The sequence below is a fragment of the Cnephaeus nilssonii genome (genome assembly GCF_951640355.1).
Source record: "Cnephaeus nilssonii genome assembly, chromosome: 4".
In the NCBI taxonomy this organism is placed as follows: domain Eukaryota; kingdom Metazoa; phylum Chordata; class Mammalia; order Chiroptera; family Vespertilionidae; genus Cnephaeus; species Cnephaeus nilssonii.
Genome location: NC_137075.1, coordinates 98,092,690 through 98,105,747, shown reverse-complemented (window position 1 = coordinate 98,105,747; position 13,058 = coordinate 98,092,690). Strand labels below are relative to the sequence as shown.

At 42.6% G+C, this 13,058-nt stretch overlaps 1 protein-coding gene across 2 annotated transcripts in view; it reads left to right on the top strand.

The window, feature by feature from the left end:
* The window catches only part of PTPN21 (protein tyrosine phosphatase non-receptor type 21), a 69,876-nt gene that overhangs the window by 22,591 nt on the left and 34,227 nt on the right, over nt 1-13,058 (top strand). For both annotated transcript variants that reach the window (XM_079767909.1, XM_079767910.1), the window contains exons 3-9: nt 3,469-3,638; nt 7,142-7,239; nt 8,445-8,512; nt 9,295-9,365; nt 11,384-11,471; nt 11,892-11,980; nt 12,919-13,006. In XM_079767909.1, coding sequence (XP_079624035.1) covers nt 3,469-3,638; nt 7,142-7,239; nt 8,445-8,512; nt 9,295-9,365; nt 11,384-11,471; nt 11,892-11,980; nt 12,919-13,006 — 672 coding nt within the window. The remainder of the gene's footprint in view (nt 1-3,468; nt 3,639-7,141; nt 7,240-8,444; nt 8,513-9,294; nt 9,366-11,383; nt 11,472-11,891; nt 11,981-12,918; nt 13,007-13,058) is intronic.

The window sequence follows — 13,058 nt, the reverse complement described above, 5'->3', positions numbered from 1 at the left end:
CTTCTATGAGCATGCTTGTACATGTATTTGAGTTCCTGTTTTCAGTTCTTTTGGGTATATATCTAGGAGTGGAATTGCTGGTTCATATGATGATTAATATGTTTAACTTTTGAGGAACCACCAAACTATTTTCCATTGTGGCTGAACTATTTTACATTCCCACTGGCAATGTATAAAGATTTCAGTTTCTTCACATCCAGTACCTCATTGTGGTTCTGAGGTATATTTGCCTAATGACTAATGATGGGAAGCTTGTTTCATATGCGCTTGGCCATTTGTATATGTTCTTTGGGAAAATATCTATTCAAGTCCTTTGCCCTTTTTAAAATTGAGTTGTCTTTTTGTTGCTGTTTAAAAGTTTTTTATATATTCTAGATACTAGATATGTGATTTGCAGATATCTTCTCCCATTCTATATAGTTTGCCTTTTTTACTTTCTTGATTTGGTCCTTTGATGCACATAGTTTTTAATTTTGATGAAATGAAATGTATCTGTTTTTTCCTTTGTTGCTCAAGCTTTTTGTGTCTTTATCTAAGAATCTATTTTAAAGTCATGAAGATTTACCTCTATGCTTCCTGCTAAAGAGTTTATAGTTCTTATATTTAGGTTGTTGAACCAGTTTGAGTTACTTTTAATACATGGTGAGAAGTGTAGGGGCCTGACTTTAGTTTTCCTAGACCCGTGGTCGGCAAACTGCGGCTCGCGAGCCACCTGCGGCTCTTTGGCCCCTCGAGGGTGGCTCTTCCACAAAATACCACAGCCTGGGCGAGTCTATTTTGAAGAAGTGGCGTTAGAAGAAGTTTAAGTTTAAAAAATTTGGCTCTCAGCCCAGCCAGGTGTAGCTCAGCGGTTGAGCATCGACCCAGGAACCAAGAGGTCACTGGTTCGGTTCCTGGTTAGGGCATATGCCCAGGTTGCCGGCTCGATCCCCAGTGGGGGGCGTGCAGGAGGCAGCCAATCAATGATTCTCTCTCATCATTGATGTTTCTCTCTCTCTCTCCCTCTCCCTTCCTCTCTAAAATCAATAAAAAAAAAAATAAAAAAATGTTAAAAAGTGAAATAAAATAAGAGGAAAAAAAATAAAAAATTTGGCTCTCAAAAGAAATTTCAATCGTTGTACTGTTGCTATTTGGCTCTGTGGACTAATGAGTTTGCCGACCACTGTTTAAATCTAGGCTGTTTGTTGAAGAGACTGTTCTTTCTCCATTGAAGGGTCTTGGCACTCTTGTCTAAAATCAGTTGACCACAGATGTGTGGCTTCATTTCTGGGCTCCATTCTGTAATAAGTCTCTTCTTATACCAATACCTTACTGTTCTGATTAAGGTAGCTTTGTAGTAAGTTTCCAAATCAGAAAGTGTGAGTCCTCCAACTTTGTTCTTTTTTTAATATTGTTTTGGCTATTTCATATGCATTTGAGAATTGGCTTTCCCATTTCTGTGAAAATGGCTGTTGGGCATTTTGATAGGGATTGCATTTGAATCTGTAGATCACTTTGGAGAGTCTTGCCATCTTAGCAGTATTAAGTGTTCAATCCATTTACATGGTATGTCTTTCAATTTAATTTCTTTCAGCATTGTTTTGTATTGTTCAGTTCAGAAGCCTTTTCACCTCTATGGTTAAATTTATTTCTAGATGTTTATACTTCATTTTCTTTTTGAATTTTCCATCCCTGGTGTGTAGAATCTATACTGATCTTTACTTGGAGATCTTATACCCTGCAATTTTGCTGAATTTATTAGCTCTGGTAGTATTGTTTTGGTGAGGGTATCTTTGGGATTTAAAAAAAAAAATGTTTTTATTGGTGTTTTGTTTTTTTTTTTTTTAGAGAAAAAGAAGGCAGATGGAGAGAGGGAAACATCGATCGGCTGCCTCCTGTGTTGAACCTCCAATCCAGGCACCTGCCCTAACCAGGAATCGAACTGGCTACCACCAACTGAGCCACACAGGCCAGGGTGATATATATATTTAATAATACAGGATCATGTCTCCAGTGTATAGAGATAGTTTTACTTCTTTCCAGTTTGGATGCCTTTATTTCATTTTCTTACCTGGAGTGAATTCCCGGTACAGTGGTGAACATAAGCATACTTGTCTTGTTCCTGATCTTAGGGGAAAAGGCTTCAGTTTTTCACTGTTGAGTTTGATGTTAGATGTGGGTTTTCTTAAATGCTCTTGAAAAATAAAATTTAATAAAGTACCTTTTGCATAAAAAATTAAATAGCATTAAAAAATTCAGTTCCTCAGCTGCACGAGCCACATTCCCAGCGCTCAGCAGCCACATGTGGCTAGTGGCTGCTGCATTGGAGAGTGCAGGCAGAGAATATTTTCGTCGTCGTAGAAGGCTCTATTCGGTAGTGTTTCTGTAGAGCCTAGGACAAGGAGCGAGTTTTGTAATGACCTTGACCGTAAATTGATTGGGAAGAGGTAAAGGCTGTCCTTTCAACCCTTAAGTGCATTAATGCCCTTTCAGGTTGACCATGCCCAGGGCTAGTATTGATTTACCTGAACAGTTTCCTTACACAGCAAGTGAGATCTAAATGTCTGGGCATTAAAAAAACAAACACCTGTGGGTAACTTAAATAACTTAAAATTACAAGTTATTTTACTGCTTTAGGTATAACTTTTCGTTTGTGTGTGTGTGTGTGTGTGTGTGTGAGAGAGAGAGAGAGAGAGAGAGAGAGAGAACCTCCATGGCCTACAGTTGCTTTAAGTTTGTATCTAATAAACTTTTGGAGGCAAAGAGGAGTTGCAGGTATGCAATTGCATTAGTATTATTAGAATTTAGAACATCTACAGAGATTTATTTATTTATAGAAGCCAAATGTGAGAGTAGTGAAAGGTTGGATGAGTGTTGTCTCTTCAGAATTCTACAAGGTAGCCTAGCCGGTGTGTGGCTTAGTTGGTTGAGCATCCTCCCATGCACTACAAGGTTGTCAGTTTGATTCCCAGTCAGGGCACAAGCCCAGGTATCGATGTTTCTATCTCTCTCTTCCTTTCCCTTCCTCTCTCTGAACTCAAAAAAAAAAATATATATATGTATATATAAAGAATTTTACTAGGTAGAGCCCCAGTTATGTTTATTATAAAATATTAATTATAATAAATTTAGTATTTCCATATTTTTTAGCATATGGTTTTTTGTTAAAAACTGTATGTAAAACTTCATAGCACCCACTACCTTCTGCTGTCTAGGCCATGAAGGCACTTTTTTAGTGCAGGGTTGAAGCAATAGTCTGCAAGAGTAATTGACTTCTCACCTTTTTCCCCCTGAATACAAGTACCTAGCCATAGGTAGGTCCTGACTCTTTTTTTTTTTCCCCCCTCAGGTTTTGCTATTGTCCCTTTCTGAGAAGTGAAACAATAGGAGATTGCTGTCACTTGGTCCCAGGTCATGGGTTAGAGCAATTAAAGTATAGAGACCCTTTGGTACATTTCTGCCTCCTTCAGTCACCTTCCCTCTTTCCAGATCACGTACTTCAGCCTCTGGTACTACAACAAGCAGAACCAGCGCCGGTGGGTGGATTTGGAAAAGCCTCTGAAGAAGCAGCTGGATAAATACGCCTTGGAGCCCACCGTCTCCTTCGGAGTGGTGTTCTATGTGCCTTCCGTGTCCCAGCTGCAGCAGGAGGTCACCAGGTGAGAATTCCATGCTCTGTTTTCAGGAAAGGATCCTGTGTGATTGGAAAAGTGAAAGGAAGGTTGCAGTCAGGAGATCGGGCTGACCTTTGCCCTCCCGCCCCACATTTTCAGCCGCAGTGTTACGTGGAGGTTCTGGTATGCGGTGTGTCAGAATGCCTTACTGCCTTTGCATGAGTTACGGCTTCCCTGGCACAAAGGAGTGATTAAGGGGAAAACATTGTTACCCTGGCTGTGAACTCTTCTCGTAGTGATGTCACCTTTAGCGTGTTTGTTGATTTGTTTCCGACCTTTCTAACAATGAAAGGAGGGAGGGGAAAAAATTAGTCACAGAATCTGTGTTCCTTCTTCCAGAAAGTGTACAGCAGGGTTCTCACAATTCTTTGACTCCAGTGGCTGTGTGGGGTAGAGACGTGGGAGGGGGAGAGGGAGAGGCGGGAGGTGTTGAAGGTCCAAAAATGTTGGCTAATATGTGCCCTTCCCCCTCCCCCCTCTCCTTCTTCCTCCCCCTCTCCTCTCTCCCTCTTTCTAAAGCAATAAAAACATGTTTAAAAAAATAGGAGTATTTTAGTCATAAAATCATGGTACAATGAGGACATTTTTTCATTTTAACAGAATGGAAATGATGACATTTGTATATTACAAAGGTCACCCATCATAGAAGGTAGATTAGAGGTGGCAAGACTGTAGGCAGGAGACCAGTTAGTAATGTAGGCGCCATAATCTGGGCATTAGTGTAGAATGTGGACCTGAACAAAGGCATTAGCTGTGGGAAGGGCTGAGAGAGAAGAGGCCCTGTAGATTCAGCCAGTGTGATTACACATTAATTGGGTGTAGCAGAACCCGATAGATACTAGTAAGTTGCAGCAGTAAGGATTAAGGATGGCTATATATAACAAAAGCCCTTAATGCCTTTGCCTTCTCCCGTGGAAGAAGTCCAGAGGTCGGCCCTGCAGAGCTTCTAGGACAGCTCCACCAAGTCTGCAAGGACCGATGCTCTGTCTCTTACTGTCCCACCATCCTCAGCGTGTTGGTGTTCTTCCCATTCACTACGTAACCTCGGAGCCAAAGGATCCTGGAGACCACTGGCTGTTGCATTCACATTCCAGGGAGCAGAAGCGTAAACCCGGCTCTCCTCTCAGCAAGTCATGCTGCTTTAAGGGGCCTTTCCCAGTTCCTCAGCCACACTCGCCACATTAAAAAAAAAATAAAAAAAAAATATATATATATTTTATTGATTTCTTACAGAGAGGAAGGGGAAGAGATAGAGAGTTAGAAACAACGATGAGAGAGAAACATCGATCAGCTGCCTCCTGCACACCTCCTTCTCGGGATGTGCCCACAACCAAGGTACATGCCCTTGACCGGAATCGAACCTGGGACCTTTCAGTCTGCAGGCAGATGCTCTATCCACTGAGCCAAACCGGTTAGGGCTCTCGCCACATTTTAAGTGTGGCTAATGGCTACCCTCTGGGACAGCACAGATATATACCATTTTCACCACCGAAGAACGTTCTGTTAGACAACACTGCTCTCTACATCTAGCAGTTAGCTCACAGGAGAAGAGATGAACATATCACATGGCCCCATGAGAGCACAGTCAGGCAAACCGAGAATGTGGAAAATTCTACGCAATCAATCACATCATTTTGTCTATAAGTAACATGAAAATAAAGAGGAGGCATTTTTTTTTCTAAAATTAAGAGAAATTTAGAAATAATCAAATGTAATCTGTGGACTTTGTTGGGATCCTGATTTAAAAAACAACAACTGTGAAAAGACTGTTGACGGAATCACAAAAATTGTACATGGACTGGGTATTGGCTAGTGTTAAGGCATTATTAGTCATTTATTTTGTTGGGTATGTTAAAAGTGTGTGTGTGTGTGTGTGTGTGTGTGTTTAAGCTGACCTTTTAGGGATATATGCTGAAGTATTTGTAGTTGCTATGATACATCTGGGATTCTTGGGGTCAGGAAGGGAAGAGCATAGAGGAGACGTGGCAGGCATAAAGTTGGCGATTGGTGAGGCTGCATGGGAAGGCTATGGGAGTTTTTGTACTTATTGTCTGTATATCTTGTAAAATTTCTCTAATAAAACTTAAATATATAAACATAAAATGTCTGTACATTAGCCTTCTATTACTAACCTAAGAAAAACAGGTGAAGACTACCTCGCTGCATATTATTTAAAATTTCTGTTGTGCAAAATGAGGCACCTGATCTATTATAATTATTTAAGGTAATATTTTTGTGTAAAAATACTTTATATTGGAAAGTTGACAAGTTGATAAGGCTTTAGGTAATATTTTTATTTGCATATTTGGCTTTTGGGCAAGTTTATGGAATGCTTGCTTTAGAATTAACATGTGCAGTCTTTTTCATTGCTTGGTTTAGACAGTTTTGAATTCAGGTTTGCATGCTACATTTTATCAAGGCATTACTTCTCTAGACCGTATTGGCAGAGAGTGGATCTTCATTTCACATCAGGTCCCCAGCATCTCGAACAGTGCATGATGCAGAGTAGGTCCTAGTAATCACCGGTTAAAGAGGGTAAGTCAACGGGAGGCAGAACAAATCTGTACTGTAGAGCTTTACCAAAATGGAGAAGTGATAACATACTGTTGGTGACTGGCTTAAAGTAGATGGATTACTGATAACAATCTTAATAGTTACGGTTTCTTGAGTGCCAGCTGTGTTCTAGTACTGTGCTAAAAGCTTTAAATTATATTCCTTGAATACCTCCAACCTTGTGAAGGGATGATAGCATTCCCATTTTGCCAGTGACAATTTAACCCGTAGATTATGACTTGCTCAGATTCCTGCAGAATGCTAGATCGGAGAGCTGGAATGCAGCCTAGGTCTGCGTGACTGAAGCTTGCGCTGGTAACTAGTGCCCTGAATATTGAAAGTGTAATAATAAGGAAACTCATTTTACAAGAATATTAAGAAAGCATTTAGCAGCTATGCTTTTAGGGATTTCATCCAAAAAAAATTTCAATATAAACCTGGTCTGAAATATCAGGAACCGTTTTCTTCTGGGTTTATTTTCCAGGGCTAGGGAACTTCCACCAGAGTAAGCAAAGTCTTATGTCACCAAGGTACTAGTCAGAGTTTTTAAAGTAAAGATTGCCTATGGTGTCTCTCTCCAACTAACAAGGACAATACTAGTATGTAGGGACTGTCTTATGGGGCATAAGATAGATGACCAGTTGTCTTCTACATGGTTACAGCTTTGAAATAACTGCAGTTAAGGAGAAGTAACTCAATAAATTGATTACATTGTGTGTGTGTGTGTGTGTGTGTGTGTGTGTGTGTGTGTATGTGTGTGTGTGTGTGTGTGTGTAGGTACGGTCAAGGATGTTCTTGTCTTTCTTTGAAACCATCCGGGTTAAGGTTTTAGTTGACTAGTTTATGCTCCTCTAATAAATTATGGTAAAATGCATTGTCTCAATTGGAGCTAATGTTGGTGTTAACTTTTTAAAATTGACATATTTTTTTTGTAGGTATCAGTATTATCTGCAGCTGAAGAAAGATATCTTGGAAGGAAACATTCCGTGTACATTAGAACAAGCAATTCAACTAGCAGGCTTGGCTGTTCAAGGTAAATGATGACAACTGATACTGTACCTGACCTATCAGATTAAAACCGTTATAACGAAAACAGCAATGACTTCTTAAAGTAACGGACTTTCTATAGTAGTGTAAGTATGTTGGTGAAATGTTACTCTGTTACCGAAGCGGCTTCCCTGTGGGAAGAATGAATGTGGGTTCTCTAATGAAAGGAGACTTCTGGAAGGATAAACATGTTCTCATATGTCAACAGAGAAACAGAGGAAAAAAATACACACACAGAGCATTTGCATGCTATGTATTCCTCTTGATTTGCTGCCAGCTAATGTTTTAGGAAGAAAGATCAGCCAAACAGGGAGGTGGATGAGGTTATGACCACTTCTACCTTACGCATACGTCACTTGTTTGGTTTCCTAAACAGTGTTCCTGGATTACAGAGCATCGTCAGTCATAACAGGTCAAGTTTGCATTTCACGGGTAGTTTTTTGGATTGCTTAATTCTGTCATTTTTCCTGTGCCCAATCGATATGCATGTACACAATCATATACAGTATATACCTTCTGATGGGCCATTGTTTCATATGATAACTGGCATTTAATCTTGGGAACTGAAATTTAGTCAGAAGAATTATTAATAAAATTCTTCAGATATTAGCAGACGTGGAGACCTTATTATTTTAGACAAACAATTGTCTGACACGTGGAACCACATTCCTTTTCAAGGTCCTTTGAATCTTCCTACATGTCATCTTTGGCTTTAAGAGCTGGATTTTCATAAACTTTTTGCCAAACTATGATTTATTTTTAACAGCTAAAATTTTCTAAACCAATACATCTTGCTGTAACATATTCAGATGATCTGATTCCATTCTCGAGAGGTATAATCACTACTATGAACACTTTGGTTTCTTCCTGACATTTTTCTGTGCATGAGTAAGCCCACACGATTATAGGGCAGTTTTGTTTTTTAATTATAAAGATGAGATCACATTACATACAGTTTGTAATTTATTTTTCACTTTATTAATAGGCATTTTCCAAGTCAAGACACATGAGTCCACCTAACTAATGCTTTAAGAACGATATTTTTAAAATATACACTTTATAGCTGTAATGCAGATTTGACTTCTGAATCAAAAGCACACCATCTACATACGACATATCAAGTATAGTTGAGCATGTGTTGCTATGCAAATTAAACATAACTGACATGTGAATATTTGTCATTTTATATAGCTGATTTTGGTGACTTTGATCAGTATGAATCCCAGGACTTCCTTCAGAAATTTGCCTTATTTCCTGTGGTAAGACTCCTTTTGACATTGGGCCTTTGTAGAAACAGTTTATTTCCATGCCCTTAATACTCCCTGAAATGAAGTCCAGGAATAGTGTTAAAAAATCAGTTCCCTCTGATGAACAAAAATACAAGTATTTTTCCTGTAACACCTTTCTTGGTTGTGGTAAAGCCACGGGAACAGGGAGGGTCTGCAGTCACCGGGCCGTCGCCAGAAACATCTGTTTTATGTTTGGATGTTGAGTCTAAAGAGAGGGATTCGTTTCCCGCTTCTGAGGAGCCACACAGAGGTTTTGCTTTCAACCGAAGGCTTGAAACCTCCCAAAATTATGTTGAAATAAATGTGGCTTCTCAGCAGCAGCTTACAAAGTAGATGATGGGAGGACACTGCCTTCTGCTCTGTTACTGGTCGCCTGGGCAGGAAAACTGCAGTGGAGCAACCCGGGGAGGGATGCTCTTCTGAGCGTCGTCTGCACAGCCAGCGGGAGCACAGGTGTCCCAGGGCCGGGATAGCAACTGGCCGTGGATGTTACCACCCTGACGTGACCCAGTGGGAACTTCCTCTGAGGTTGAGTGGAAAAGGCAGGGCGAGTGTTTGGCTCCTGAGCAGAAGCCACTAAATTCCTTAGGCAGACCATGATTACGCACCAGAGCCAAGCTCCCCCGCATTCCTACCAGTCCTGCTTCTGCCTGATGGTGTCGAGAGTTGGGTAGCGTCAGCAGCAGCGAATCTTCCTGAGAAATTGGGGTGGCTTGTGTACATACTTACTGCAGTGTGTTTTTTTTCTTCAGGGGTGGTTACAAGATGAAAAGGTATTGGAAGAAGCAACCCAAAAGGTGGCCTTACTGCATCAGAAATACAGGTAACGCGGCAATCGTATGGAACCAGTGGCTGTTTGAACTTGAAATGTGCATTGACCCAGTGAAATCCGGCACTTAACGCTGCTGCTGCTGCTGCTGCTGCTGCTGCTGCTGCTGCTGCAAACCACTCCCCCTTCTGAGCGTCCCCGCATTTTCAGAGCACTCACTCTGTGCCGAGTGCTGGTCCAAGCACTTACCATATTACCTCATCTATTATCCATGTCGTCCCCGTGAGGAGGCTGAGAACGTTGAAAGGGCGCCCATCCTCCACCCCGAGTATGAAAGGCTTTGGTGCTAACCGAGTCCTGTGTAGGTCAGTTCAAGGCCGGAGAGACTTCTTTTCCTATGCGATGCGGCAGGCACAGGGTTTTCTCCTCTGCACCTGTGGAAGCTGTATCTCTGTCCTCCGGGGAAGCTGTGCTGAGAGCTACGGTGCTTATTGCGCCGACCTACCGTCTTGGGTAGACAATGACTTTCTTTGATTGTGAATCTGGACGCGTTGTTGTAAGAAAAACCCTCAGCTGGAGAATGCTAGGTCTCCATTCTAAAGCAAATACACAGTGCCAAGTATGTGATATATCATTACATTCTTATAACCGCTCTTTAAGTAAATGTTATTATCTCCTTACAGATTGGGGAAGCCAAGCTCAGAAAGACTAAATAACTTGCCCAAAGTTACATGTGGTAGAGGTGGGATTTGGACCCAGGTCTGTCTAATTATAACCTATTGTTCATCCCCTCCCATTAAACATAACCTTTTGCCTTTAGTCTCTCCTCACTGAAATCCATACAATCGCTTACAAAGGATTAATCTTCCTAAAACATCACTTTCCTCTCTCTTATTCCCCCTCCCCCCACGCCCTTTGTCAGGTGCTCATGAATTTGTCCTTGCTCTTCACTAGCCTGAGCTCATTGCCCCTGGGATTAAAGGCCTCCTATGAATTGGTTAAATCCTGCCTTTCCAGCTTTACCTTCTGCTGTCCCAAATGAACCATGTTCTCCCGCCCACCCCAGCATAATTAATCCCTCAGGCTTACATCGCATCGTCTTTTGTTCCATTCATTCATTCATTCATTCATTTGTGCATCGGCTTAAAGATGTAGTGGCACGGAGATAAGTTGAACAGTTCCCTGCCATCAGAGGATGCGTTCCCTGCCTTGCAGTCTAAGGGGTGGGCAGGACAACCCACTGAGGAGGCAGTTAGAATAGTCAGAACGGAATACGGGAGCAGTGGGAAATGTGCACAGAACGCGGTGGGTTTGCGTAGAGCTGGGATGTCTGACCTAGACTCGGGGATCACAGCAGGTGACAGAGAAGGAGTGAGGGATACATAGGCCAAGCCTTGAGGGATGGGTGCACAGGTGAGTGACAGGCATACTAGGAAGAGGGATTAGTGTGTGCAAAGGCCCAGAGGCCGGAGGGAACGTGGTGTATTCAAAGAAAGGCAGAGTTTGGGAAGGCTGAGGTGTGGGGTGCCCTGTGGGTGAGGGGGAGCAGCAGAGATGAGGCTGGAGAGGCAAGTTTCCATGCAGCTGAGCACTTTCTCTGTCCACACCACCTTCCTACCTACCCATCCTGGTAATTGTGTCACCGGAGCTAAAAAGGATTTCCATCCTCCTAACTCTTTATTTCCACACTTGGATCACTTGGCATTGAGCACGTGATGCTTAGTATCACCTGATAGTTTGGATAGTAAGCAGTTGCTCAGTGGTTTAGAAAGAATCCTAGCCTTTCCCAAAGATGTTCCAGGGGCTGTCTTATTGCCTGCGTCCCCCTCGCCTATCTACAGCGCAGGGAGAGGATCTTCCCTAACTAACCTCAGTGTGCAGCACCGTGCTTTGCATGTAGTCAGTTGTCAGTAAATGTTGGGTTGATATAACCGATGGCTGATGCTTAGAAACTTGCAATGTTGATAATGTTTTAGGCCAAACTCCTGTGTAGTGTTTTAGAAAAGCTTTGTGGTTTTGTCTGTTTGTTTGTAGTTTTGTAGCTAATCTCACTGACATCGTTTGGGTTGCAGAGGGCTCGCAGCTCCTGAGGCGGAAATGCTGTACATGCAGGAGGTGGAGAGGATGGAAGGCTACGGAGAAGAGAGCTACCCTGCGAAGGTCAGTGGGACACGGAGGCCGGGGCTCTCCAAAATGGGTCTCGGCGATTCCCGGAGGATCGCGGGGAAGCCCAGGGCGCCCTGCTGTGCAAAGGCCGACCTTGTGCAAAGGCCGACCTCGTGCAAAGTTCTGGACATTTCAAAGGGGAGGTCCTTGTGGCCAAAGTGACGCAGCGAACATATTCCTGATTTGCAGTTTGTTCTCTGAATGCTCTTGAGAGAGTTCCTTAAGGGGTCCATCTCTTCTTATATTCACACATGCTTACAAGACGACACATTCATAACTTTCAGACTTTCCTCCTTCAGAATAGTTATCCTGTGAGTCTTCCGAGCATTTCACGCCTGGGAAGCAGGTTCAGGGGACGGGGTGCAGTTGTGGCTGCTGTGCACCTGCCGCCTGAGTGTGTCTTTCTCCTTTCAGGATAGCCAAGGCAGCGACATTTCCATCGGAGCCTGCCTGGAGGGCATCTTTGTGAAGCACAAGAACGGAAGGCCTCCCGTGATATTTCGGTATTTTTCTTACCTCTTTCCGTGCAGTTTCTGTGGCTCCTGTTGGTGCCACGTTTTAGTTTCGATGTTAGTTATATTGCTCATAAGTATCCCCCAAGGTCTCCTTAGGAAATGGGAATACGCCCTTCCTAGGAAAAAATACCACCTCACTTCCGGCTTCTTTCTGTAAGCCGCTTTCTTCAAAACCAGATGTGCAGAAAATAGTGCTTGTGATGGGGGTCGACTTAGGACATACTTAAAAACGCGCCTCTTTTCTTCCCACATGGAGGCGTTCTTTTGATGTGTAATTTCATATTAGCTCTGATTTCTAGGGCTATTTCTTTCTTTTTTGTTAATCCTCACCTGAGGATATTTTTTCCATTGCATTTCAGAGAGAGTGGAAGGGAGGGAGGCAGTGGAGGGAGGGAGGGAGAGAGAGAGAGAAAAAAAGGAACAGCGATGTGAGAGAGACACATCTACTGGTTCCTTCCCGCACGCGGAACGGGAAGCGAACCTGCAACCCAGGTGTGGGCCTTTCTAGGGAAGCCCTGGGCCTCACTGACCTTGGTGTCCCTGGGACCTAACCTAGTTTCTGACCTTGTCATAACGCATACCCTTTGGCACATCTTTGTAAGATGTTTGTCGAATGAAGGAAGGGGTCATTGGCAACCAGCTAATGTAGGGATCTTTGATCTAACTCGTCTGACAAATGGGGATAAATAGATTTTACATTTTCAAGCATTCTTTGGCCTTGTTTAGTATACATGCACTTACTTTTTTGTGGCTCTGTGTTATCACTTCAATTAGAAAATGCATGCTAGAGGATTAAAACAACTGTTTTATTTCCAAGATGATCAAATATTGATTTATGTATCAAGCTCAAACATGGAAATCATACGTTCCACCTCCTGGTGTACGCAGGAGCGCTCACATCGCCGTTTTCTGTTGTTGTTCTCTAGGTGGCACGATATTGCTAACATGTCCCACAATAAGTCCTTCTTTGCCTTAGAGCTGGCAAGTAAAGAGGAGACCATCCAGTTTCAAACGGTGAGTGGGCGGTAGGAAGAGCATGGGATGTTTTTCCTGAAAGTTAACACGT